This window comes from Cercospora beticola, chromosome 3 (genome assembly GCF_033473495.1).
Source record: "Cercospora beticola chromosome 3, complete sequence".
NCBI lineage: Eukaryota > Fungi > Ascomycota > Dothideomycetes > Mycosphaerellales > Mycosphaerellaceae > Cercospora > Cercospora beticola.
This window is the reverse complement of record NC_088937.1, coordinates 2,398,363-2,425,384: the sequence shown is the minus strand read 5'-3', so window position 1 is coordinate 2,425,384 and position 27,022 is coordinate 2,398,363. Positions and strand designations below refer to the sequence as shown.

At 41.1% G+C, this 27,022-nt stretch overlaps 7 protein-coding genes across 7 annotated transcripts; 2 read left to right on the top strand and 5 right to left on the bottom strand.

Moving 5' to 3' along the window:
* Positions 1-557: 557 nt before the first annotated feature.
* On the bottom strand, positions 558-1,834 carry YPT1 (GTP-binding protein of the rab; the record flags this gene model as incomplete). Its single annotated transcript, XM_023595834.2, has 4 exons — positions 558-752; positions 816-1,043; positions 1,096-1,267; positions 1,824-1,834. 4 exons carry the CDS (start codon positions 1,832-1,834, stop codon positions 558-560), a joined length of 606 nt encoding a protein of 201 aa, XP_023458039.1.
* A 791-nt stretch (positions 1,835-2,625) lies between these two features.
* RHO25_004923 (uncharacterized protein) lies at positions 2,626-4,098 on the bottom strand (the record flags this gene model as incomplete). The annotated part of the gene is made up of 3 exons (XM_023595833.1): positions 2,626-3,564; positions 3,618-3,798; positions 4,004-4,098. The coding sequence occupies 3 exons, from the start codon at positions 4,096-4,098 to the stop codon at positions 2,626-2,628; spliced, it is 1,215 nt and encodes a 404-aa protein (XP_023457756.1).
* A 787-nt stretch (positions 4,099-4,885) lies between these two features.
* Positions 4,886-6,536, bottom strand: RHO25_004922 (uncharacterized protein; the record flags this gene model as incomplete). Its single annotated transcript, XM_023595832.1, has 5 exons — positions 4,886-6,069; positions 6,123-6,198; positions 6,253-6,279; positions 6,377-6,417; positions 6,512-6,536. The coding sequence occupies 5 exons, from the start codon at positions 6,534-6,536 to the stop codon at positions 4,886-4,888; spliced, it is 1,353 nt and encodes a 450-aa protein (XP_023457755.1).
* Positions 6,537-6,925: 389 nt separating this feature from the next.
* Positions 6,926-7,741, top strand: RHO25_004921 (uncharacterized protein; the record flags this gene model as incomplete). Its single annotated transcript, XM_065602603.1, has 2 exons — positions 6,926-7,219; positions 7,352-7,741. The coding sequence occupies 2 exons, from the start codon at positions 6,926-6,928 to the stop codon at positions 7,739-7,741; spliced, it is 684 nt and encodes a 227-aa protein (XP_065458675.1).
* A 51-nt stretch (positions 7,742-7,792) lies between these two features.
* Positions 7,793-8,287, top strand: RHO25_004920 (uncharacterized protein; the record flags this gene model as incomplete). The annotated part of the gene is made up of 1 exon (XM_023595831.2): positions 7,793-8,287. One exon carries the CDS (start codon positions 7,793-7,795, stop codon positions 8,285-8,287), a length of 495 nt encoding a protein of 164 aa, XP_023457754.2.
* Positions 8,288-9,171: 884 nt separating this feature from the next.
* RHO25_004919 (uncharacterized protein) lies at positions 9,172-9,435 on the bottom strand (the record flags this gene model as incomplete). The annotated part of the gene is made up of 1 exon (XM_065602602.1): positions 9,172-9,435. The coding sequence occupies one exon, from the start codon at positions 9,433-9,435 to the stop codon at positions 9,172-9,174; it is 264 nt and encodes an 87-aa protein (XP_065458674.1).
* Positions 9,436-9,892: 457 nt separating this feature from the next.
* On the bottom strand, positions 9,893-10,771 carry RHO25_004918 (uncharacterized protein; the record flags this gene model as incomplete). The annotated part of the gene is made up of 1 exon (XM_023595830.1): positions 9,893-10,771. The coding sequence occupies one exon, from the start codon at positions 10,769-10,771 to the stop codon at positions 9,893-9,895; it is 879 nt and encodes a 292-aa protein (XP_023457753.1).
* Between the last annotated feature and the right edge of the window lie 16,251 nt (positions 10,772-27,022).

The window sequence follows — 27,022 nt, the reverse complement described above, 5'->3', positions numbered from 1 at the left end:
GAGGGCCTGTATGTCTATAACACAGCGGGGACGCGCCTAACTGCACTTTTAAAGTTCAGCTCGCGTGCTAGCGTGGCTCGAGCCGCCTAGCGCCCTGTGTTCTGCGATATCACCTTGATCAAGCAGCATGCTCAATACTGAAGTGAGTCTGTCATCGCCGCTTCTCATGTGCAACACGGCAAGTAAATTAGGTGAGGTGAGGCATCAAGCGGTCCACGTGATAATTCGATGAGGACACAAAATGAGTAGTTGCTTCCCTAACCTCAATTGGCACCTGAACGCCACCGACTATGGAAGGGCTGTGGTGTGATTGTACAGCTCATTATGCGCGCCATTCTGTGTAGTCGTAGAAGCTAACCATCCTCCACACCATCGTAGTGCCGAAAGGTAGTCTGCAGCCTTGCGCCAGAAGTCATCTACCCATGAAGCAAGCATTCTAGTCGCATGCATGAACGCCATGAAACATCCTCAGTACAGCACACAGCGCTGAATGCTGTACCTTGTCCCTATCCTACGTGTTACCCCGCTCAAAGTCTGCTTCCGTGAACTGTTCCGCTCTAACAGCAGCCACCTGCGCTGCCAGACTGCACGTTTGAGCCCTGGCCGACCTGCACTGTAGGCTTATTGTTGACTGTAGTATTTCCCATGCGCTCCTTAATCTGGCGAGCCATCGTGAGGAAAGCCTGTTCGACGTTGCTTGCGTTCTTTGCAGAGGTCTCGAGGAATGGGATGCCCAGGCTGTCGGCAAACTCCTGCGCAAATTGTCAGCATTGTAACCACCAGCTCACTTCCAAATCTTCTGGGATGTCACGCACCTTGGCCACGGTGTACTCGACCACTTTCTTGTCTGACATATCGCTCTTGTTTCCGACGAGGAGCTTGTTCACACCCTCTGTGGCATAGCGATCGATCTCTTGCAGCCATTGCTTCACGTTGTTGAATGAGTCCATATCGGTGACATCGTAGACGACGCAAATGCCGTGGGCGCCGCGGTAGTAGGAAGATGTGATAGTGCGGAAACGTTCTTGGCCAGCTGTGTCCCACTGTACTCTGGGGTCAGTATCGCTCCCTCCTTGTTTGCAAATTCCAACGTACGATTTGAAGCTTGACGGTCTTGCCATCGAGCTCGATGGTTCGGATCTTGAAGTCGACGCCGATGGTAGAGATGTAGCTCTCGGTGTAGGTGTCATCGGCGAAACGAAGCAGCAAGCAAGACTTTCCGACACCAGAGTCTCCGATGAGCAGAAGCTTGAAAAGGTAGTCGTATCTATCAGAAACACGCATTAGTCCCCATTCTCCTCACATATCGCTCTTCTGCAAATCAACTCTCCAGGACGCTGGCGGCGTCTTGCTCTCGGCGGGCGTGGTTACCCTTCTTCACGCGGAGTCGTTGGCCGCGACTCCGGGAGAGGTATCTGCTCTGGCTCTGGCAGTGGCTCTGGCTCTGTTTCTGGCGCCGGAGGCGTATTGGCAGGCGAGGCCCTGCTCGGTGGCAGGGCCAGGCTTGTGTCCGATGGAAACACGAAGCCAAATCCTCTGGTCTGGCGCCAGGTGGGAAGGCCGCGGGCTGTCGCCTCACTCTCTTCGTATGTTGGCAGAGGGGTATCTGGCCTGCTTGCCATGCTGTGTTGCTGCTTGTGGTTTCGAGATAGCCGGTCTGACGGTACAAAGGAAAAGGCGAGGGTGGAAGAGGTCCATAACGGCGACAGGCGAGGTTAAGAAGGAGGGTATAGCACTCTGTACCAGTCGCGCATCAGCATGTGAAGTTTCCAACGTCGCCGCTCTTCAGCTAGGCGAAAGGCAGGCGCAGGTGGACCTACTACTCAGGATTCATCTTTGCGGTTGTGTGAATTGCACGCCTAGGAACGCTGTGCTCTGCTGCTGCGCTTCTCGCCCCAGTCCAAGCGGTGGAAGTTGCGAGGCGGTCACTATTGGGGGCGCCGAGGTGTTCGCGGTGGATGGACGGTCGAAAGGTCGCGGTGTCGGCTTGGTGGATCGAGAGGTATCAAGCAGCGGTGGTGTTTGTGTTGGCGGTTTGTTGTCGCACTTCAGATGCGAGTCAAAGATGCGAGTGAGGTTGCGTTGGCGCACGGGTCCAGTGAATCAGGCAGGCACGGTCAACGACTGGAAGGCACACGGCTGCCGAGGTCATGTGACAGCCGCAAACAAAAGCACATCGTCGTTTCACCACGTGTTCGGCATCATGACACTAGGCAGCGTATGATCGCCGTGCAAATGCAAATGCCCTACGCGATCAAAGGGAACAATACGAGAATAGTCATTTCACATGATCGTGTACGGCATGCTTGACCTGCACAGGCGCTCTGCACCGACAGTGGTCGAAACGCCACACCTTCTCCACGAATACTTGCTCTCTTTTGACTCCATCCGCACTGCATTCGACTTGGATTTCGGCCATGGAGTGATAGACAAGAATATGGTCCATTGTGAATCGCGACAACCACCAACAAGCGATAAGTGTGAGTGACGAAAGTCTGGTTTGGGAAATGTTCAATAGACTTCTGGTAAGCAGCCTGATGCTAGGTACATAGAAGTGCGCGTCATGTCTTGGAAGCGGTCTGGTAGTCGTAAACTTCAAAAATGCTCAATGCCCTGGGAGTCTCGTCATCTCCATTGTGGATTTGGCGGTTGGCCATAATTTCCTCCACCATAATTTCCCTGCTGGCCACCATACCCGCCGGGAGCGCCGCCATTTCCATAGGACTGATATCCACCTTGATCGTGCGACTGAGGTGGAGGATACGTTTGGTACTGTCCCTGATTGCCGTAGCCGCCTTGTTGATCGTAGCCAGGTTGGCCGTAGCCTCCACTGTGCTGTGGTGGAGGTGGCTGACCGTAGCCGGATCCGCCACCGTACTGATTGTGGGGAGTCTGATGTTGACTGGGTGGTCCTGAAGGGGGGCCTGAATGGTGTGGTTGCTGCCCATAGGACGATGGGGCCTGCTGACCGTACTGGGACTGCTCGTGCCCGTAGCCCTGCTGTGGATGCCCTTGACCATACGACTGCTGGGCCCCGCTATGCTGTTGCTGGTGGTATTGCTGCTGGCCGCCAGTGTTGTAGCTATTGCTTGGAGGCTGATGTCCACTTTGTCCAGGCGCTTGGTACGCTGCAGGCGGAGCTTGACCCTGGTAGGTGCCGCCGCTGGATTGGTTGTGAGAGTAGCCATATGGATTGGAGCCGCTTCCGTGGGATGGCTTGTGACCGCCGCCCAAGACTCCGCTGATCATGCCGCCTAAGCCTCCACTAGAATGTCCAGAGGATCCATGTTGCTGCCCGCTTTGTCCGCCATGCGAAGATGAGTTTCCACCCAAGAACGACGCGGCCATTCCACCCAGGCCGCCGCCTGAGCTGCCATGTTGTTTGTCTGGCTTGGAGCCTCCCAGAAATGATGCGGCCATTCCGCCCAAGCCTCCTCCGGAGTTTGAATGCCCTTGATTGGATGATCCGTGTGATGATCCACCTCCTAGGACTGAGCCCACCATACCGCCCAGGCCGCCGGAGCCTTGCTTGTTGCCTCCAATGACGCTGTTCAATAGCGAGCCCTTTCTGTTGATCAGCTTCATATACGAGGCGTGACCAGAAATATGCGCCTTACACCAAGACTCCTGTCGCCCTCTTGTCCACCCATACCTCTTGTGCCTTCTTCACCGGGTGCTGAATATGGGTTGCCATGCGCTGGTGTGCCGCCGGGTGTGGGCACATTCGGTGCAGCCATTGTCGGGACTTCCCAGGTTGATTCGCCGGTACTTATTTGCACGTAGTAGTACTTTCTCGATCTGTTTAGATTGTTAGTCCGGGACGTTACCACAGCCGTGCTATATCGCCTTTTGGCGAGGCAGTGCCTACCTCGCATCCCACTGTGCAATCCTTCAATCGACACGAGCTACGTCAGTGCCAAGTCGTGTGGAAATGTGTGTGAGAGGTGTGTGAACAGAGAGCAAACAGAGGTGGTGCTCATGCGGGCGCAATTGAAGAGCTCACGCGAGGGGAATGGCAAAAGAGACGCACCATCCTGGGGGCAGAGTAGGCGGTGCATGATCTGGACCTTGGTCCGGCGTGCTGGGTGGCTCAGCCATCGCGGCTGCACAATCTCAGCTGAGCGTTGCCTGTCCTCGTGTGCCGCTGTAGTTTTGACTGCTCTGCAGCGAGATTGGCGCTCTGTCGTCGTGCAACGGGATCCGCAGAGCGACGGAGGGCGCGGTGAGATGTTTCGCGGCGACTTCGGAAACAGCGACCAAGTCCGCCGTAATCGAACAGTCGCGAGATGTGGAGCTCGGCAACGTGAAGGACCGCCAAATTCAGAAGGGTCAAGAAGAAGAGTGACTGTTGTGTACAAAGATATTTGCTTGCAATACACTCTGCGTGTAAAAGAGAAGCCGTTCGGAAGCTTGCATGGTCACGCATCCACCATACGACCATCCCTGCGTCATACAAAAGTGTTTCCTGATGCCGCTCGCAGGACGATCTCAGCTGGGACGCGTAAGTTCGCGCTGCGACGTGGGCATCTGTGCAGCGAATTGTGGCTGTGCTCACTTTGATAACGTTAGAGGGACGGCCGACTTGGTGTGGCCACAAAGACTTCGTCATTGCGGTGGTCTCTGCGCCTAACATCAGGAGCAGAGTGGCTCGTCGGAAAAGTGATTATGTAGTAAGTCGATGTCGTGGTATTCTCGCTACTGTGCACCCACCAAGCAAAGAACAAAAAAGGATTCAATGACCATTGCACACCAGCAGTCTTGCTAGCTATGCTCTTGATAAAGCCGCCACTGGTCTGTCAGCGCTTTTGAAACAACAAGACGTCTATGTTGCCAACAACGTCCCGGGTTTACACCCTGGTACTTGCACTCTGATCCTCCCGCGCGTCTAGTATTCAGCCTCAGCGCCCTCCTCGCCCTCGGCGGAGTCGGCGGCAACCTCCTCGTAATCGCGCTCGAGCGCAGCCAAGTCCTCACGAGCCTCAGAGAACTCGCCTTCCTCCATACCCTCACCAACGTACCAGTGGACGAAAGCACGCTTGCTGTACATGAGGTCGAACTTGTGCGAGAGAGCAGACCAGGCCTCAGCAATGGCAGTGGTGTTGGAGAGCATGCACACGGCGCGGTTGACCTTGGCGAGATCTCCGTTTGGCACCATCTGTGGTGGCTGGTAGCAGATACCGATCTTGAAGCCCGTGGGGCACCAGTCGACAAACTGGATGGTGCGCTTGGTCTTCAGCGTGGCGACTGCTTGGTGGACATCCTTTGGCACCACGTCGCCACGGTAGAGCAAGCACGTTGCCATGTACTTGCCATTGCGAGGATCACACTTGACCATCTGGCTGTTTGGCTCGAAGCATGACATGGAAATCTCCTGGACGGAGTTGGCCTCGTGGGCGGCCTTAGCAGCAGAGACAATTGGTGCGTATGCGACCAGAGGGAAGTGGATTCTTGGGTATGGCACCAAGTTGGTCTGGAACTCGTTGAGATCGACGTTGAGCGAGCCATCAAAGCGGAGGGATGCGGTGATGGACGAGACCACTTGAGCGATCAGGCGGTTCAAGTTCTCGTAGTTTGGTCGCTCGATTCCGAGGTTGCGTCGGCAGATGTCGTAGATGGCCTCGTTGTCGACCATGAAGGAGCAGTCAGAGTGCTCAAGAGTGGTGTGTGTGGTGAGGATGGAGTTGTATGGCTCGACGACCGAGGTGGCGACCTGTGGTGCTGGGTACACGCAGAACTCGAGCTTGCACTTCTTGCCGTAGTCGACCGACAGACGCTCCATAAGCAGAGCACCGAAACCAGATCCAGTACCACCACCGAACGAGTGGAAAACCAGGAAACCTTGCAGTCCCGAGCAGTTGTCGGCAACGTGTCGGACCTTGTCGAGGACCTGGTCAATGAGCTCCTTGCCGACGGTGTAGTGACCACGGGCGTAGTTGTTCGAGGCATCCTCCTTGCCGGTGATCATCAACTCTGGGTGGAAAAGGCTGCGGTAGGTACCGGTGCGGACCTCGTCGACGACGTTGGGCTCGAGATCGCAGTAGATGGTGCGTGGGACGTACTTGCCCTGACCTGTTTCGAGTCAGTACCGCGTGCGCAACGGTGGTGGAGAAGTGGGCGCCTACCCGTCTCGGAGAAGAAGGTCGAAAAGCCCTGATCATCATCGGCGGCCTTGCGCTCCTCGGTGAGGTATCCATCGGGCTGTTGCGTATGTCAATATATGCCCACTACGTCCTCTTACTTGGTTGTGCTCACCTGAATGCCGTGCTCGAGGCAGTACAGCTGCAAACGTCCATGTCAGTGTGCTGCTCTCAGGCATCCAATTTCCTGTGTAATCCCATCGTGCTCTTCCGGGTGCTCATTGAGCGACGAAACTAACCTCCCAGCAGCTGTTTGCGATCTGGCAACCGGCCTGGCCAACTACACACGTCTTTTGTCAGTCGGTGGCCTCATCTCAACAAGACCGCCAATGAGGCGGTCAAGCGCGCTGCGGCGACTCAGGAGTTGTGCCTACCGTTCAAGCTGATGACTTCGCGCATGTTGGCGGTGTGATGTGTGTTTGAGTGGATTTCTGGTGTCTCGTCGACAGTGCGAAGTGTGCGGAGGAAGAGGAGGTAGGGGTGGAGAACCAGTCGTGGTCGCCGAAATGCACGCGTGAAGTAGTAAACAGCTCAAAAGGGTCGAGTTGGAGGGGGGAAATCCGTGGGAAAGCGCGCCGCTCCAAATGGCCAGCCAATCAGGTGCGCCAAGGCAGCAAGGCAACCGTGCCTGAATCTGGCTGCAGCGACAGCTTTCTCATCATGTCTGCACATACAGTGAGATTTCGTTGTACGCATCATCTAGGACAGACAAATGATCACTGGACTGAAGGCATGAATGGCGAGGGCGCGCGCTCCCACTCCCACGCACCTGCTCAGCGTCCATCACCATGAGGCTTTTCACATGCGTGACTTCTCTGTTCGCGCTGCAACTCACCACTACTTGGGCAAACACTGAAAAGACTATCTTCCTCGCTCCCGACATCATCACCTTGCCAGACGCAGGCCCGAGTCTCGCAGCACTAGGCCTAGACACTATCTCATCTGACAACACTACGTTGAGGAGAGCACTTCCTGTCGTCTTTCCATCTCAAGAGCTTCCACGCGGCCAAGAATCGTGGTACCTTCTGCACAATCTCCAGCCTGGTCGGAGATACGAGGTTCGAGTCTGCTGGCCCGCTGTGGTATGCTCCTTCTGAACGCACTTCCTCCTGCCATGCGTGACAGGCATTTTCAACGCTGAGCTCATGTCACTGCCGTGCACAGCTACTTCGTTGGCACGCCCTAATTGCTCAACAATACTGACAATATCCCAGCAACCCACGGAATTCTGGCTTGAGACGTTCAATCTTTCGCATGTTTTCGGTACACCTCATTTGATTCAGAGTCTGGCTGCATTCGCTGAACAGCAAGCACCGCCGGCTGCTGGTGTGAAGACATCCGAAGAAGTCTCTACAAGCAGCATTCTTTTTCTCAGGCTTCAAGCGGCCGCCGACTATTTCACGACCAACAAGGATTTGATGTCACATCCACAGCTCGTCGATGTAGATATCGTCCTCGACCCATATCTGGCCAATATCTTTCCAGCCTCCCTGGTGCCTACAGCTCTTTACATTGTCATTTTGACTCTGCTGTCTTTCTATCTTTCGGCGACCATTTGGCGCTACTTACAGCCTCATACTCTCAACAAGCCGCACTCTGACTGAATGGCATTGGAAGGCGATGAGAGTGTAATGGACGAGGATCGGCTCAACAGGATGGCTGAACACGATTCCGACAGAGATGAGCCTGTCGAGCAGGACGCTGGCTCTGAACCTGGCAATGCGAATGGCGATGTCCCTGTGATGCAGGAAGTCCTCACCCTGGCGCAGACTCGACCCAGACATCCGTTCTACGGGTTACCACCCGAATTAATTCTGGACATAGTTGATCTACTACCGGCAGAGTCATTTATTAATTTCGCCTTTGCCAACTATCCGCTTCTTCATTGGTACGGGGTGTTGCCGGCACTTTCGCGCACACGAGTGATCTACATCACGACCCAGACACGAATTCCGGCCCTCTTCCCGCTATTAAGAATCCCAGCGGAGATCACATTGCACATCATGCGCAACTTGAGGCCTATCGACATCATTCGATTTGTTGTTGCCAACTACCAGGATATGGAGCGGCAAGGCATCGCGCCGCCAATGACGCCCGAGATTGAGCGCGAGCTGCGCAACGCGGTGAGGCTGAGGATAGGTCGAGGGTAGGTTGGAGGCAAAAGCAACAGACCATGACTGCACAGCAGCGCTTATGCTACTGAGCACGCGTGAATGTGCATGCGGTTATGCGGAAGCTGTTGCTGGGACATGCAATTTGCGCTGTGGAGCTGCTAGGTGTTCATGACGGTCATGAGTCCGATGAGAAAATTCGACACATGTTGTGTCGTGGTCGCTTTCATGCTTTGTTGCAGAGGACATGACGAATACTGTGATCTGGCAGATGCTACCTCTGGGTTCAATTCCAAGTATGAAGTTTCATGATCAGACTGTTACATTCTTTCACGATCGCACCGTTCCCACACGGTTCGCCTAACACCAACACAAAATGCGCGACGCTCAATGCCTCACTCCTGAACCAACGCTTTGCGCGTCCTGAGCTTGTCAGTCACATAAGACGGACATGCGCCCACCCATAAACGAGACAGTATCCAAATGACCCGACTCCACTCTCTGTTGTCTGAGTAGCTCGGCCGTAGAGCCCGGCGTCTCTGTCCAAAAGCTCACTTTGAGCTTCACTTCTTCGGGGCGCTTTCCCAGCATGGCCAGCATTGCCGACCAGTTCTCAGCTCTAAGTGAGCTCCTAACGACTTTCCTTCGCCTGAACAATCCTACTCTGCGTGTTTTCTGCTTGACCAGTGGCACAAAGACCACTTTCTCTCCCGAACGAAGGCATCTGGCTGACCTCTCAGACAGTACGTATGCAGTGATACTGTCTCTCAGCGTCTGGAGAAATTGATCAAACGGCATCATCGGGCCAAGTAGCATTAGGTCGTGGTGCGTCCTGAGCACTTGAGAATCGATCATCGACAACCAGCGATATTGGATCGGTACCATTGGTCCTACTGTCGTATGTGCGCCGATAAGACGACCTGTCAGATGTAATGTGGTGTGTATCGAGGAGGCTTCTCGGGCGGTGTATACGCTGGTGGTGGAATGTCGCCAGTGCTCCCTTGAGTTGTGCTATTTGTGTCTTCTGAGGCGCCGCCAACGGACTGAGTTGATGCATTCGCGAATATTGGTAGCGGGAAGGCTTCGTCAATCATATCACTGATCCGTCGAGACAGGGGATCCGTCTCTCCTTCGCTTCGACAGTCTTGATCCACACTGTCGCTCGCATCACTAGAGTCTTCGCTCATGACGGCAACTTTGGCCTTGTAGAAATCGAGCGCACTCGCTGCTTGGAGTTCTGCTTGCTGTTCCAATTTCTCGACTTCGACAGACCATTGAAGCGCCACGGGACGAGTTGAATTATGAGAGAGCTCAATCCACTTCGTCAAATGGTGAATGATGTTTTCTGTGCTCTAGCAGCTGACCTGAAAATCACAAACCAACAAACAGTGACATAGGCGGCTAACAAATACCTACATGTATGCGTTCATTATGGTACAAAGGCAGTGACAAGCAGTCGTTCTCCACGTGAACCTTATTCGCCCCCTTACATCACGTCCAAGGGTTCATCCGATGGAGTGAGCCTTAAACTGCGAACTGCGATTTCACGTGGGATTTGCCCACGAGCAATGACTGGACATCCTGACGAACAATACGAGACCGTGGTCCTGTTGCCTCCAAATGCCGGTCTGAAGAGGACAGCCCCTACCAAATCCCATATGGCCGCAGAGTGTTCCTGTACATCTGAGCGACGACCTGCTGCCTCTGTCTTTCAGCCTCCGTCAATGGAACCTCGCGCCAATACATCATCTTCAGCTCGCCAACAAATGTTTTGTCCTTCAAAGCAGAAACAATGGCGGGCCAATTTGACTCATCCACATCGATCGTTTTTGACTTTCGGCGTTTGAACCCCAGGAAGGTTCTCTTGGTGTCGCTCGATTCGACGTACATCCATGTTCTCATAACTTCGGCCGACTGCAAGCGGAATCTCCGACTTGCGGACATCCTGTGCTCGACCTCGGCCATCAACGTATCCTTAAATTGAGAAAGAGTGGTAGTCGGCCAGAGCGAGGCTATGTAGCGGAAACGTTTGTATGGACGTCGAGTAGGTCGCCCATCGGCTAGAGGAGACCACAGAGGATCAGGTGGAAAGATAGCTTCGATGGCCACTCTGCTGATGATACGGTCCCCGGAGTCTTGAATTTGGAAATGATAAGGTGGTGGTGATTCCGTTTCAGCGCTTTCAGCGTTTTCGAGGTCTGCTTGGCTGATATGATATTGAGCCTCAGACTCCAAGGCGTGTTGTGCAGGATCACTGGCAGCCAACAATGAATGTGAAGATGATGAAGTCGCAAGCGACTCTATCGCTGGAGAACTGGAGCTTGTGGTAGATGCGCGTAAGACCACGCCGCGACCCTGATCTTCGAGTCCAGGAAAGGCATCGCTGATCATATCTGTGATCCGTGGCGATAATGAAGGTCCGAGCTCTGCTTGCTCGAGCTCAATATCGGTAGCGTGTCCAGATTCTGTTGTAAGAACGAGTTGCGGTGGTGCCGAAGCGCTCATTTGGATGACAGCCGCCATGATGTGACTCTCTTGTGGTAGGCAACTTGTCAGGGACAGCAGAGCAGCTACAAATACCACTCCTCCACGCGCTTACCATCGTGAATGGTGAACATTCTGGTTGATGATGACCAAATCTATGCGACTTCGAGTGAACGCTCGCAGCATGCACTGATGTTATGTCAGTACAGCACATATATCACAGCGTGCGCCTGACACAGTCGCGTGCACATCAGCAATGGACTACCGAGCACCGTCAACTCGAACTTCTTCCACGTCGTCACTTCGGAAGTACTACACTCCGGCATCGCATCTGAGCCATGCTTCATCAGAATCTAGCGAGCCTGAACTGGGGAGTCCTCAGCACCACCAGCCTGCTCGGATCGTGCCTGACGCTTGCGAGTCGAGCGTACATCCACTAAACGTAGCCGAATGTCATGAAGGAGCAAACTCGGCAACTCAGCGTCCGGACCACACTGAATTCTTGCAAAGACGAAGTTCGGTATTGCTAGAAAGCCGCCAACGGAAGGAGTCGGGCCTGATGGAACAGGATTTGCTTGAGGCGAAGCGGATAAGGTGTTTTTCTTGGCTGAAGAGGCGACTGAGCGCGCTGCGGAGAAAGCTGTTAGGTCGATTCAATGGAAGGAAAGACTGTATAGCAATGTGAGCTTCATGTGGTAGTAGCATAAGAGGTTGAAATGCAATCAAGACGTGAACTCCCACCGACTATAGATTTTGAATCCTGAATATTCAATTTAACTAGGCCGAATTCATATTCAATTCAGGAATTGAATTGAATATTCAGATTCAATTCAGTGTATTTAGCTTACAAATCTATCGCGCATAACGTACTATCTCCTATATTAAGTATAGTTATCTATAGCTACTATATCGTTACTATTAAATATAGTATTATTATTTATCTTAATATTAGCGATTCTAACTAACTACTAGTTCTTAGATAACTCCGTCTACCTAATCGTATTACTATTAAGCTATAAACGTAACTAGTTAATTATCTACTTTACTATACTAAAAATATATTCTAATTTAGTACTTATTATAAACGTAGATAATATATTTATAGTAAGGCGTAATAATGCTAGATAAGCCTATCGTTATAGTAGTAAATACTACTATTAAAGAGCTATTATTTTACGCTTAGTTAAGCTCTTATTATCGTTAATAACTTCTAATAATAGTAGCTATATTAGTATAGTATTAATAGATAGATAAATCTTATACGCTAGTCTACCTCTTTTAACTAGAGTAAGTAGTACGCTCTATATTTTTCGTAGGTAGAAAAGCTCTTATACTAGTACTCTAGTAGAAAAACTTCCTTATATTTTTATATTTTATAGCTAGCTCTATATAGCCTACTACTTCTATTATTTCTAGTTCTTTTTAGAATAATTTATATTATTTTAATAGTTTAGATCCTTTATAATATAGTTCTCCTTAGTTATTTCTTATATTATTAATTACTTAGAAGCTCGATTCTCTTACTTACTAGCTTAGAGACTCTAGCCTATATATATAGTCTTTATTTCTATACTAGTATCTATATTAATCTTATATCTAACTCTTTCTTACTAGTCTATAGTAGAAGCTCTTTCTAATATTATACTTCTACTCTAAACTTTCTACTTTACTTAGTATCTAAGTTATATAACTTATATTTATAGAAATTATATTAAGTAGTAGTATTCTAAACTAGCTCTTCTATTATAGATAGCCTTAAATATAGAATAAGAGTTACTTTTATTAGATACTCTACTTTTAGAGTTAGTTATAAAGTATTTAGAAGAGCTAGACTTTAGATAAATATTTCTATTTCTATAGTTCTACTAGTTATTATATAATTCTACTATAGGACCTAGTAGGTAACTAGGCTCTATAGATAGAGTTCCTAATCTCTTAGAATAAGTAGTTAAACCTAGTAGTACTAGAGATATATACTAGTATATAGAGGTATATTATTCTTTCTTTCTAGAGTACTTTCTAAGAGATTTCTAGGCCTCTTATTTAGCTTATTATTCTGCCTTCTATCTAGACTAGGACGTTTTCCTTAATAGTTTTAGCTACTTTATTCTATACTCCTATCTACTCTTTCTACTTTACTTTAAAGCTTTAATTATAGTATACTCTTTCCTTCTCTTTAGCTTATTTTAGTACTAGGTTACTACTCTAGCTTCTAAGCCTAGAATAGAATTTACTATCTAGAGATTCTAGTCTAGTCTCTTAGTACTAGGTCTTATATTAGTTCTAGCTACGCTAGCTCTAGTTTATAGTATTCGTTAGAGTTCGTCTAGTATATACTTCTATATTAGAAAGTATAGTCTAGTTAGATATTCTAAGAGATACTTTAGAGATTAGAATTAGATAATATAGGTTATATAATACTAGGTTATATAACCTAGCTAATACCTATCTTAGGAGTTAGATAAAACCTATAACTAACTAATATAATTGACTCGATTAGTTCCTACTTATTATCTCTACTTCTACTATATTATATCTATCCGACGAGTACCTATAAGAATATAATTTAATAGGTTATAAGCCCGAGTTTATAGAGAGGCTCTAAGTAGTAAGAGTTAGCTTTCTTATTCTTAAAGTAATACGTATTACCTCTTATAGAACCTATAGTATTAATTAGATAGAGAAGTAGGAAAAGAGTATAAGAGAAACTAGAAGTATATCCTATCTATACTACCTTAAAGCTTTAGAAGATCCTAGTTATAAGCTAGAAGTCTCTAAAGAGTAAGTAAGATAGAGAAAAGCCTAGTAAGATATACTCTACTTTAAAAGAGAAGTATACTAAAGAAGTATAAAGAAAAAAGAATTAGCTTTAGACTATAGTATCTAAGTAGATAAGACTAGGCCTAAGTACTAAGTACTACTAATACCTTAGAACTAGCTAGTAGTACTTTTCTAAGAAAGTAGATCTTTTAGAGGTTCTCTATCTAAGAACCTAACTAACTTCTATAAAAGAGAAGAGTCTTTAGATACCTTAGCTAAAAGAGAAGAGTTTTAGTAACTAGAGAAAGTAGAAATCTAGAAGCTACTAATTAGATTAAAAGAGCTTATATTTCTAGAGTTTAGATTTATTTATTTAATTTTATAGAAATAGATTTAATAAGTAAATTAAATAGAAGGAGAATACTAATTCTAATAAAGGAGAACTAGAGACTATAGTTTAAGCTATAGGAAAATATACTTAGAGGAAAAGAAATCTTCTAGATAATCTTAGACTTAAAGAGATTATTAGTACCTACTCTAGCTAAAGCTAAAGTATCTAAGGCTTTATTAAGTAAAGAGAAAAGTACTACCTTTTTAGAGTTTAGCCTAAAATAGTAAAAGGATAATATAAAAGCAATCTATATTCTAATAGAATATAAGAGTAGAATATAGTAATATATTAAGCGCCTCTAGACTCCCTATCTAGAGATATTAAGAATAATTCTTGCCTTCTTAGTTTATATACGTTCTGCGTACTTTTGTTCTACGCTAAGTATAAGCGGTACTAGCCGTTATACCTTAACGCCTAATAAGCTACGCCTCTCGAGCTATATACTCCTAGCTCTTATAACTATCTCCTCTCTCTAATAGAGCTGCCTTAGCTCGTAGAGGAGGCTATATATTTCTATTGTCTTAGTATAGTATCTAGTACGTTCGTACTACTTCTTACGTACGTAAATATTAAGTCGAGCCTTAGTTCGTAGCTAGTTACTATATAGTAACTCTCTATAGTAACGGGCTTATTAATAGTACGTACTATCGGCGCTCGCGCTATAAGGCGCCGGTATACTATAAATTCGTTATATACCCTTCGCGTGTTTTCTCTATTAACTATCTATATTTAGTAAGCTCTTCGTATCCGACTCGTACTATATACTTAACTATCTAGTACTACCTTTATACGCGACCTATAAGTAATATACCTCTAAGAAGAGCTACCGCCGCTCCCGCCGCCCCGGCTACTAACTATCTCTCTCGTATAGTAGACGATCTACTAAAGGCAGAGAACGACGACTACTAGCGCTACTTCCTATATCTCGTAGACCGTAAGTCGCGCGGTTCGTATACGTATTATATACTTCGAGTCTACTAACTCCTTATATCTAGCTATCGAGCCGCGCTATAATAGTAATATAAAGCTCGGCTAGTAGCTAAACTATATTCGCTATAGTAAGTCTAACTATAAGTATATCCGTATTACTAATCCCGACCTTATAAAGTAGGCGTAGCGCGCGCGCTACTACTGCTGCCTACTACGTATAAGTAGGCGCGCCGTATACTTCTAGTAGCTCTACCGCTACTTCGATAATATAGGCGAGGCTATCGCCGCTACTCTTAAGCGCCTATAGAGCAACTCGAGCAAGTCCGCCGGTATCTTCTCTACGCCGAAGAAGGCTAGCGAGGCGCTAGCTACTAGTATACCCTCCGCTAACGAGCTCGTAGCGACGAGTATAGGCCTCGCTATATAGCGTAGTATATTCGAGCTAGAGTACGAGGTATATCTTATATCCTACTAGTCGCTTGCTTATTCCGTATAGTACTAATTCGTATAATAGAAGCTCTGCCTACTTAGCGCCTCTAGCGAGGCCTTAGACCTCGCCGTCGCCTCTACCTACTCTAGCTAGTCTACTTAGGACGAGAGAGAGCTCTCTAAGCTCGAGGTAGATAATAAGAAGAAGAGTAAGGAGGAGAGTAAGAAGGAGGATAATAAGGCTATAGACGTAGGCGTAGCCGGCGAGTAGCCTATAGGCCTCGCGCTTTTCTTCTACTAGGCTCTCGTAGTACTTTTACGTCTCGCCGGCTCTAGGCTATATACTTCTATTACGCGTAGTATATACTATACCTATAGGTACTATAAATAAATACTTTCTCTCCTCTTATAACGTCTTAGTTTTCTAAATTCTCGTATCTTAGCGGTACTTATATCTTAGCGATACTTAGCGTTTAGAATTCTTAGAATTTTCCGCTATTCTACTAACTACTAGTATTACTATTTCTTCTACGGTTTCGCCTTACGTATAGGCTACTTAGTTTCGCGTTACGCCTCGAATATATTAAGTACCTCGTAATCTCCGATATATTCTACTAGCTCCTAGGTATCGTATTTCTCTAACTACTCGCGCTATCGAACTAGGTACTTCTTTACGCCTTTCTCTACGCGGCTTTCTAGTATCCTCTCGACTTCCTATTTGCTTTGCTCGTCTACGAGTAGCAGGCTAGTATCCTACGTATCGCCGCCTCGCTAGAGTTCTAAGAGAGATACGTAGAAGATATTATAAATCTACGAGCCGGTTAGTAGAGCTAGGTAGTACGCCTGCTTTCCGACTACGTTAATAACCTTAAATAGTCTAGCGAATTTGTCCGCTAGCTTCTTCGATAGTACCTTTAACCGGAGGTTCTTTATAGATAATAGGACTAAGTCGCTAACCTTAAATTCTATCGGCTAGTACTTCTAATTAAAGTACTTAGCCTAAGATTCGCTTACTTATTACTAGCGCTTAGTTAGCTCTTCGTAGTTCCGCTTTAACCTCTCTATAGTATCCTTCGCTACTAGTACCTCTCTCCGAAGAAGCGTGTCCCGAGCTTCGCCTACGTCCCTCTTACGCGTTTCTATAGAAAGGTCTAGATTAAACCTATATACTACTCGAAATAGCGATATCTTAAGCGTAGTATTCGCGCTATTATTATACGCGAATTCCGCTAACGATAGGATAGATACCTAGTCGTTCTATCGCTTACTATAATAGATACGTAGGTACTACTTAAGCGTCTAGTTTATACGCTCGGTTTAACCGTTAGTCTACGAGTAGAATATAGTACTTAGCCTACGTTTAATATACGTCTCGTAGTAGAAGTCTAACTAGAACTAGCTAGTAAAGACTAAGCCTCTATCGCTTACGATACTAGCTAGTACGCTACGTAGTCGTATTACCTCGTTAATTAGAATATCTATAAGCTCTACGCTAGTATAGCGCTTTATTATTCGGACGAAAGTTACTATCTTCGAGTAACGGTCTACGATTACGAGGATCGCGTTAAAGATACGGCCGTTCTACTTACTAGATAGAAGATCCGTAATAAAGTCTATAGATAAATTCTTCTAAGAATAGTTAGGTAGTAGGAGTATAGCTATCTCGCTATAGAGGCGATAGCGCTTCGCTTTTGCCTTCTAATAGCTACTATACTACTCGACGTACTACCTTACGTCGTTACTAACCTCCGGCTACTAGTACTTCCGCTTAACTAACTCTACTATCTTATCCTTACTAAAATAGCCTACTAGAATATCGTCGTAGTATATACGGATTACCTACGTCCGTAATACTAGGTCGTTCGGCAGGTATAGGGCCTCTTCCTAGTATATATAGCTGTCCTTAACGGTATATTTCTCGCTCGCTATACCTTCGCGTTCGGCCTACTCGTATAGTGCTTTTGCTTTCGGATTAAGCTATACTAATATAGTAGTATATCTAACAATTATATCCGAGACGTTAGCGTACGGCTACTCTTGCGTAGTAATAGCGCTAGCGACTCGTAAAAGTAGAGTAAAGCTAAACGGACGAACCGAAAGGTTAGCTACCGCTATAATATACCTACTATCGGGCAGCGCTACTCCCCCGCTCTTAACTACCGCTATAACTACCTTTAGAGTGTCTAACTAAGCCTAGTAAGTAGCTTTTATACGGGTAATAACTAGGCCGCTTATAGGTATAGTACTCTATATCTAGAGTTTCTACTATAGTAATAGTAGGAGGTTGCTTATCTCCTTCGCCTCTCGTATATAGTCGCTACGTCTAGATAGTATATCGGCTAGGTTAAGCTTACTAGCTCGATAGCTAATAGTAAAATTAAAGGGAGCAAGGAATATCGCCTACCTTACTTATCTACCTATTAACTACTTAACGCCTATAAACCTCTTAAAGTTAGCGTAATTAATAAGTACCTTAACCTTATACGTAGCGTTTTCGAGGTATAGTCGCTACGCCTTAAATGCCTTAACTACCGTAAGTAGTTCCTTATCGTAAACCTCGTAGTTATATTTAGCGTTAATTATCTTCTATAAGAAGAAGGCAATTAGATACTATTCCGCTTCGAATAGTTAGCTTAGGATACCGGCTACTATAAAGTTAGAAGCGTTAGTTTCGACTCGTAGGCGTAGTATAGAGTTAAAGTACCTTAGTAGCGGTATAGTCTAAAATCGATTCTTTAGCTTATAGAACGCCTACTCCTTAGCTACTTCCTACTTAATTAGCTCTAGCTTCTTTCTATCCTTTATACTCTTTAATAGCGCTATTAAAGGTACTATAACTCTCGAATATCCGAAGATAAATCGACGGTAGAAGTTCGCGAATCTAAGGAAGGATTAAACCTCTATTAGCGTAGTTAGAGTTAGCTATAAGGCGATTATAGCTACTCTGCTTAGGTCTATTACTACGCTACTAGTAGTTACTACGAATCTAAGGAAGTCGACCTTTTTCTAGAAGAACTTATACTTAGAACGCTATACGTAGAGTCTAAACTTATAGAGCCTCTTAAGTATAGCGTATACGTCTCGTACGTATTCCTTATATATCCTACTATAGATTAGGATATCGTCTAGATATACTATATAGCTTATATCGACTAGCTCTACTAGCGTATAGTTAATATATACTTAGAACGTCGCTAGTACGTTCGTTAAGCCGAAGGGTATTACTTTATACTAGAAATAGCCGTAGCGCGTACGAAACGTAGTCTTCTAGCGGTTACTTAGCTTAATCCGAATATAGTAGTACGTATTAGCTAAGTCTAAGGACGTAAACTATACGGCTCCTATAAGCCTATCTAGCGTCTTACTAATTAGAGGTAGTAGATACCGGTTCTTAATAGTAATCTCGTTTAGTCTATAGTAGTCGATATATAACTATAGCTTACTATTCTTCTTTAGTACGAATAGGATAGGCGTACCTACCTTACTATTAGAACGCTCGATCTAATCGTACTCGAGTCCTATCTTTAGGTACTCCTTAAGCTCGTCTAATTCTCGCTCTAACTAGTAATATAGTAGACGGAATAGTAGTATAGTTCTAGGCCGTAGGTTAATTATATACTCTACGCTATTAACTAGCTTGCTTCTTATTTCCTCTATCGGATTAAGAATATCGTTAAAACGACAGAACTCCTTAGAGATAGGCTTAACCTTATTGCCTATCTTACTTAGGCTTACCGCAAACACTACTAGTGCCTTCTAAAGATTCTTAAAGAACTTATAGGCTTCTCGGACTTCGAACTTACTAAAACGATCGTTACTATATAGCTATTTATCTATAGCGCTACTAGCTAGTATATACTAAGTATATTACTATAGACGGCCTAAGATTACGTTAGGAGTTAGTATATTATATATATAGAAGATACTACCTATAGATCGCTCCTTACTACTAGAGTCTACGATCCGTATATATATATAGTACGTACTATAATAGTGCCCTAATTTACCTATAAAGGTAGTAACTAGTAGTAGGGCCGCATTCGGCCTTATTAGCAGGTTATACTATAGTATAAAGGCCCTTAATATTATATTAATATCCGTAGTATCGTCGAGAAGGAAAGCGGCTAGCTTACTACCTAACTACGTTTCGACTTCTCCTTCTATACGCGTCGCTAGTATACTCTAAACCGGTAGAGAGTTATCGCTATCTAGTTTAGCGCCGGTAACTCGCGTATTATCTCCGGCGCTTTAGCTTTTTTCGCTCTCTACTCCTTTACTATAGTTACTCTACGAATAGCTAGCTTATTACTATCTTTCTTAAGATTCGAGTAGTTAGGACTAATATAGCTAACCTCGTTATATACGAAGTACGTAGGTTGCTAGCCCTTACTCTTACCTTTGCCTTTATATTTACTCTTCGGCTTACTACTATAGGTATCGCGTTCGCTACTAGTCGAACTAGAGGCCCTTTTATAAGGAGTATCGCTATCGGTACGCTTACGCTTAGCCTACTTATTCTCGGTATTACTATAATACGGCTTACGAGGTATAGCCTTCTTAGCTTACTCGAAGCGCCTTGCTAGAGCGATAAGGTTAGTATACTTATTAGGAACGGTATAGTTCTTAATAATATCCTTACGTAGTAATAGCTTTAGTTTTATAAGGAACTAGTATACTAGCTACGCCTTAGTATAGTTACCTAACTAAGACTCTAGGTTACTAAGGTCTATTACGAACTATCGTACGCTCTAGCTCTTACTCTAGCGTATATTCTCGTATTCTATAGTTACGAGAAGTATATAGTTCGCTTAATCTCCGACAATATCGTATAGGAATTAATAGAACCGAGACTAGGTATATCCTATAAGTAGAACGCCTAGGTATTTATTATACTATGCCTCTTACGCTTCGCCTACGAGGTATATAATACCTATAATTACTTTCTAGTAATCCGTCGAGAACCTCTTTAGTATAGCTATAAAGTTTACTTCGAGAGTATAGATAAATTCGCGTGCCTCCTTTATAGTCTTACTCTTAAAGAGCTTAGGCGTATATAGCTTAATAGACTCGTATAAGCTATACTCGTCGCTTTCGGAACGCACGCCGCTCGTATAACTTACGGACGCGCTACCTTACTAAGGTATTAGCTATCCGAGGCCTAGCGCTATCGCGCTTAGCTATACTAGTAATTTAATTATCTATACTTCTCTTAGTAAGCGTTCGTTCTTAGCCTTAAGAGTACGGATCTCTAGCTATTCGCGTAATATATTATTTTTAGCTTAGAGGCGCCTACGTATTATATACGCGTTACTAGCGTCGTTAGTATTATTTATATCCTCGTCCTATTTCTTTTTAGCTTATACTATTCCGGATTCTAATATCTCTTCGATATAGCCTAATAGCTATTTATCGTTTAGTATATCGTCGTTACGATTAGTCTACTAGATAGATACGTTTCGTATAAGTATAATAGGCCTTAATAGATTGCTACTCTCGATAAGGTAGAAGAATTATAATTATAAGAGTAGAATATAGTAATATATTAAGCGCCTCTAGACTCCCTATCTAGAGATATTAAGAATAATTCTTACCTCCTTCGTTTATATACGTTCTATATACTTTTATTCTACGCTAAGTATAAGCGGTACTAGCTATTATACCTTAACGCCTAATAAGCTACGCCTCTTAGGCTATATACTCCTAGCTCTTATATAGAAAGTCTTTATATAGATAACTAAAATAAGATAATAGATAAGATAAGAGTATATAATATCTAGATAAAGCTATATAGGAAATATAGTAAAGTCTAATAGGTATATATAATAGCTATTATCTAAGAATTTATAACCTTTAAGATAGAACTAGAGAATATAATTAGGAAATTATAGGTCTACCTTAGTAATCTTAGAAGGAGGATTATAGAGATTAACTAGAAGGAGTTATACTATAAGACTCCTAATATAAGAATTAAGTATCTACTCTTTATACTCCTAGCTAAGTATAAGAGTATAAGGTAGACTATCTAAGCTTAGAAGGACTTAGACTCTAAAGAAATCCTCTAACTCCTTAAAGTAGAGGAGTTAATATAGTATAGATACTAGTTATAAGAAATAGTAATATTTACTAAGAGAAGAGGGATCTAAAGTATAAAGCTAAAATACTACCTCTATAAGAAGGAGTATTTTAGAGGTATTACTAAGTATCTATACCTTAATAAAGCTAAGAGAACTATTAACTTAAGACAGGCTAGTAGAGTAGAGAAGAGAAGAATACTACCTAGAGATAGTATATTTAGGAGGAGATCTTTACTAGATAAAGAAGTATTAAAAGAAATAGTAAAGAAACTTAACTTAAAAGTCTAATCCCTTAAGAAGAGACAAACTTTAAGGAAGTTTTCTAAGAAGGCATATACTACCTAAGAAGATATAGAGCCTTCTATAGTATCTAAAGTATCTTAATTCCTATTAGAGAATAATATTAGAAAGTATAGTCTAGTTAGATATTCTAAGAGACACTTTAGGGATTAGGATTAGATAATATAGGTTATATAATACTAGGTTATATAACCTAGCTAATGCCTATCTTAGGAGTAAGATATAACCTATAACTAACTAATATAATTAACTTAGTTAGTTCCTACTTATTATCTCTACTTCTACTACGTTATACCTATCCGACGAGTGCCTACGAGAATATAATTCGACAAATAATAATATTAATAAAGTTATATACTTAACTATAGAAGTAAAAGATAAGTATATACTATTAAAATAGCTACTTAATTCCTATACTTTATTATATATAACTAACTAAGAATTATTTTTTAGAGAACTAAAATCTCTTTAGAGGAAAAAGTAGATTAAAGTTAGAAGTAGCTATCTAATAGCTATATATATAGGAAATATAGTAATAGATAGGAAAAGAGGAAAATAGATTATTCTTAAGAATATTCTCTTTATATCTAGTCTAGGAGTAAATCTTGTTTCTTAGAGCTAATTTAGCTAGTAGTATAGTATTTAAATACTAAAATTTATACTTATTTTATTATTTAGGAAACTAGTTATCTAGATAAAACTATTAGAAGAAGTACTATTTATTAAGGAAATTAATAATATATTATAGAAGCTTATAATATTATACTTTAATTAAAAATAAAAGAATAAAGCCTATACTTTTAAAGTCTAAGAAAAGATCTAAAAATAGTAGGAGCTTTAGTATAGAAGACTTATATATTTTAGAGAGAGTCTTCTTAGAAACCTATATAAAGTATCTAACTTAAAGGCTTAGATTCCTATTCTAAAGGAATACTAACTTTATAGAGTATATTTCTTAGTAAAAAGAAAGAAATATAGAGAGAAAGAAACTAAAAGGAAACCTTAAAGTTTATCTCTAGTTTCTATTAATATTTATAGTCCTTTACCTATCTTAAGATTAGAATATAAATAGTAGCTTAAGATTATTAATAACTTCTTAAGAAAGAAATAGACTTTTCTAATAAAGTCTAAAGAAGATATACTAAGTATCTTTAGAGACTAGAAAGTAAAAGCTAAGCTATAATTAGGAAATCCTCTTTAAATTATAAAGAGTAATAGAGTAAGAGAGCTTCTTACTATACTAAAGTAGTAGGAGAAGGAATATAGAATTTCCTTCTATATAACTAAAGTATATAACTCTATCTAGAATAGAGTAGTTAAGAGGTTAATCTAAATCTCTAAAGACTATATAAAAGTAATACTAGAAGATACTTATATATCTATTAAATTCTAGCTAGAAGCCTTAGTAGCCTATATAGTTATTAGAAATTCTCTTTCTAATAGCCTAGAAATTAATAGATTTAAAGTATTACTTAAGGAAGCCTTTTTAGGTATTTAACTCTTAGTATTATACTTTAGAGTTTAGAGTTATAAAGTAGTAGTCTATATAGATCCTAAGTCCTAGCTAGTAGAGATAAGATTAGATAAACTAATAAATAGAAGTAAAGATACTATATTTATTAGATATATTCCTAATACTACTAAAATATAGCTCTTCTAGGAGCCTAATATAAGAGCTATTAAAGCCTATAATACTACTACTTAGTTTAAGTATAAGAAAGAAGGAAATATAGAGCTAAATATTCCTAAGCTTAATTAAGTAAATAGTATATCTATTAGAAACCTAGTTAGTAGACCTCTAAAGAAGCTAATAGTAGTTATACCTTCTATAGCTACTATACTTATAGCTATAGTAACTAAACCTATAGGTCCTAGCTAAATACTCTTTATATAGTTACTACTTCTACTAAAGAATAAAAAGAAGTACTAGAGAATAGAGAATCTAGAAGAAGAAAACTCTAGAGAACTATAACTCTAGTAGGAGAAAAGTAGAACTACTAAACTATCTAAGCTAAGCTAGGAAGTTAAGAGATAAGCTAGTCCTAGTACTAGTAGGAGACTATATTCTAAAGCAAAAGGATTAAATATTATATAGTAGGACCTATAAGAAAATAGAGATTAGGAAAGGAACTAAAACTAAACTTATAGCTAAAAGAGAAAGAGATCTATCTTAGATAAAGAACTAGGCCTAGAGCTAAAAGCTTATAGTATAGTAATAAGATAAGTACTTTAGAAGAAATAGAGAGAATATAGATAGAAGAAGGAGCCTAGTACTAAGTATTATAAAGTATTCCTAAGCTAAGTCTAAAGCTAAGAATAGAAGTAGATTTAGAAAGCTCTATTAGAGGTTTAGAAGTCTATATTTATAGTAATTACTCCTTAAGTCTCTATATAGAGATAAGAGATATCTATTCTAAAGTTCTATAAAAAGGTAATTTAGGATTCTAAATAGAAATATATATAGAAAGATATAGTCTAAAAGGAACTAACTATATTAAGAAATAATAATATCTAGATAAAAGTTATTCTACCTAAAGGAATAAACCTTATTATATCTAAGTAAGTATTTAATATAAAGAGATTAATTAGTAGAGCTATTAAGAAGTTTAAAGTAAGACTAGTTATAAGAAGTTTCTCTTAGAAGTTTAGAGTTAATTTCTAAGAGACCTTTATACTAATAGTTAGATATAATACTTTAAGAGTATTTATAGCTATAGTTTATAAGAAGAATCTAGAACTCTACTAAGTAGATATAAATAATATATTTACTAAGAGTAAACTTTAAGAAGAAATCTTTATAATTCTACTACTAGAAGTTAAGATTCTATCTAATATAGTTCTATAATTCCTAAGAAGCTTATATAGACTAAAGTAAGTAGTAAGAGACTAGAATAAACTCTATATCTTAAAGTTAAAACAGATTAGGTTTATATAATTAGAAGTAGACCTATACCTTCTTATCTACTAGGAAAGGAATATTCTAATTCTAACCTATATAGATAATATTCTAATTATAGTACTAAAGCTAGAAGATATACTTTAGTTTAAGGAATAGCTAGGTAAGGTATTTAAGATTAAAGATCTTAGAGAACTAGAGAAAATCCTTAGGATAAGATTAATAAGAAATAGATAAGCTAGAACTTTAAAGCTTAATTAAGAATACTTTATCTAGAAGAACCTTATAAAGCTAGGAATAACTAAGGAGATAGCTAACCTAACTCTCTTACTAATAAATAGTTATAATAGCCTAAAACTAATAGGCCTATATAATAAGAAAGAGAATAAAATAGAGTACTAAAGCTAAACTAGTACCTAGATATAGCCTATAGTTATAATAAGACTAGATATTACTTTCTTTCTTAGAAGATTAAGCTTATATATCTTAGACCTAACTAAGAGGTATATATAAGCTCTAAAGAAACTAGTAAAATACCTAAGGTTATTCTAAAACTTAGAACTAATATTTAGAAGAAATAGAAGAAGCCTAATAGGATATTTAGACTCTAACTATATAATAGATAAAGTAGATAGAGTCTTAATCCTTAGAAGTATCTTCTTTCTTTATAGAGCTCTAGTTTCTTAGATAAGTAGGAAGCAAAAGTCTATTATAATATTAATAATAGAAGCTAAGTATATAGCTATAAATATATATATATAAAGTAATCTTAGTTCCTAGTAGTACTCTTAAGGAAAATAGACTATATAGAGTTAGTAGAAGAATATCTATTCTAACTAACTATAAAAGTATATCCTAATATAGTAAAAGAACTAAAGCTAGTATAAATTATAGGAAATAATTAGATAGCTTTAACTCTTATTAAGGATATATATACCTATAAGAGATCTAAATATATTAATATTATATATAACTATATTAGATATCTCTAGTAGTAGAGAAAGGTTATAGTAGAATATATTCTAATAAAAGAGATAGTTACTAATAGCCTAACTAAACTAAAGAATAGGCTATAGTTATAGGAGTTTATAAGATAACTCTAGCTTATATAGAGAAAAGTAAAAGATTTATACTCTAACTATAGATTAAACTCTAGACTTTAGAATAATTAATAAAAGATATATACTATAGTATTAGCGATACTATATTATATACGAAACTAAGCCTAGAGGTTATACTATAGAAGAAGTAGCTTAATATACCTAATAAGTAATTATAATTTAGAAATAGATTTAAATATAGGAATATAAGTAGAAGACTATCTAGCCTAAGTAGAAGTATTAGAAAGTATAGTCTAGTTAGATATTCTAAGAGATACTTTAGAGATTAGGATTAGGTAATATAGGTTATATAATACTAGGTTATATAACCTAGCTAATATCTATCTTAGAAGTAAGATATAACCTATAACTAACTAATATAATTAACTCGGTTAGTTCCTACTTATTATCTCTACTTCTACTATATTATATCTATCCGATAAGTACCTATAAGAATACTAATTTAATAATTATAGCTATATAGTTAGTATTATCGACCTTAATTAAGTAGAGCTAGTCGTATAGTATATAGCTTTCTAGTATTACTACTATAGTCTTTAATATCGCTCTTTTAACTTATATTAGCTCGCTCTTATTTCTATATACTATATAGATCTAGTTAGTATTATATAGGTTCTTAGTAACTACTATATAGCGCTACTATTCTTATTCTTCGACTTCTTATATCTCTTTCTCTATATACTCTCTAACTATACTAGAGTAGGTTCTCGCTTTCTTAGTCTTATTAGCTCTCGAGATATTAATTATATAGTAGAAAGAGTTTATAAAAGCTAATAGAGTTATACTTATTATAAGACTATAGATATTACTAGGTTAACTATCTAGAGATATATAAGCTACTTCTATATATAAGTAACTTCTATTAGTAGATATAGCTACGTTAGCTAGTTATTCCTAAATACTTACTACTACTTACTACTAAATACTTACTACTACTTACTCTTATATTATAGTTATAATTTATTCGATTATTAGTACCTTCGCGACTATTTCCTCTAGCTATTTTAATTTCTCTTCTACTTATACTACTCGTTTTCCTATCTACTCTACTTATTTTTCTATTTTCTTAATTCGCTTTTCTATCTACTTAGCTTATTCTTCTATTTATTTTACTTGCTTTTCCGCTTATTTTACTTACTCTTCTACTTACTTTATCTATACTAGTATTTGCCTCTATAGTATATTATTACTAGCTACTACTATTGTTTATTATATACTATTTCTACTCTTTTCTACTATATTTAACTTCTTTTTTCCTACTACTCTAGATTTTATTATATTTAGAGTATATATATCTCGATATAGGCTCTAATAGTTAATAGTACTATACGATACTATACGTTTTAGGCATATAGTAATATACTCTCTATTTCCTAGAAGTTCTACTAT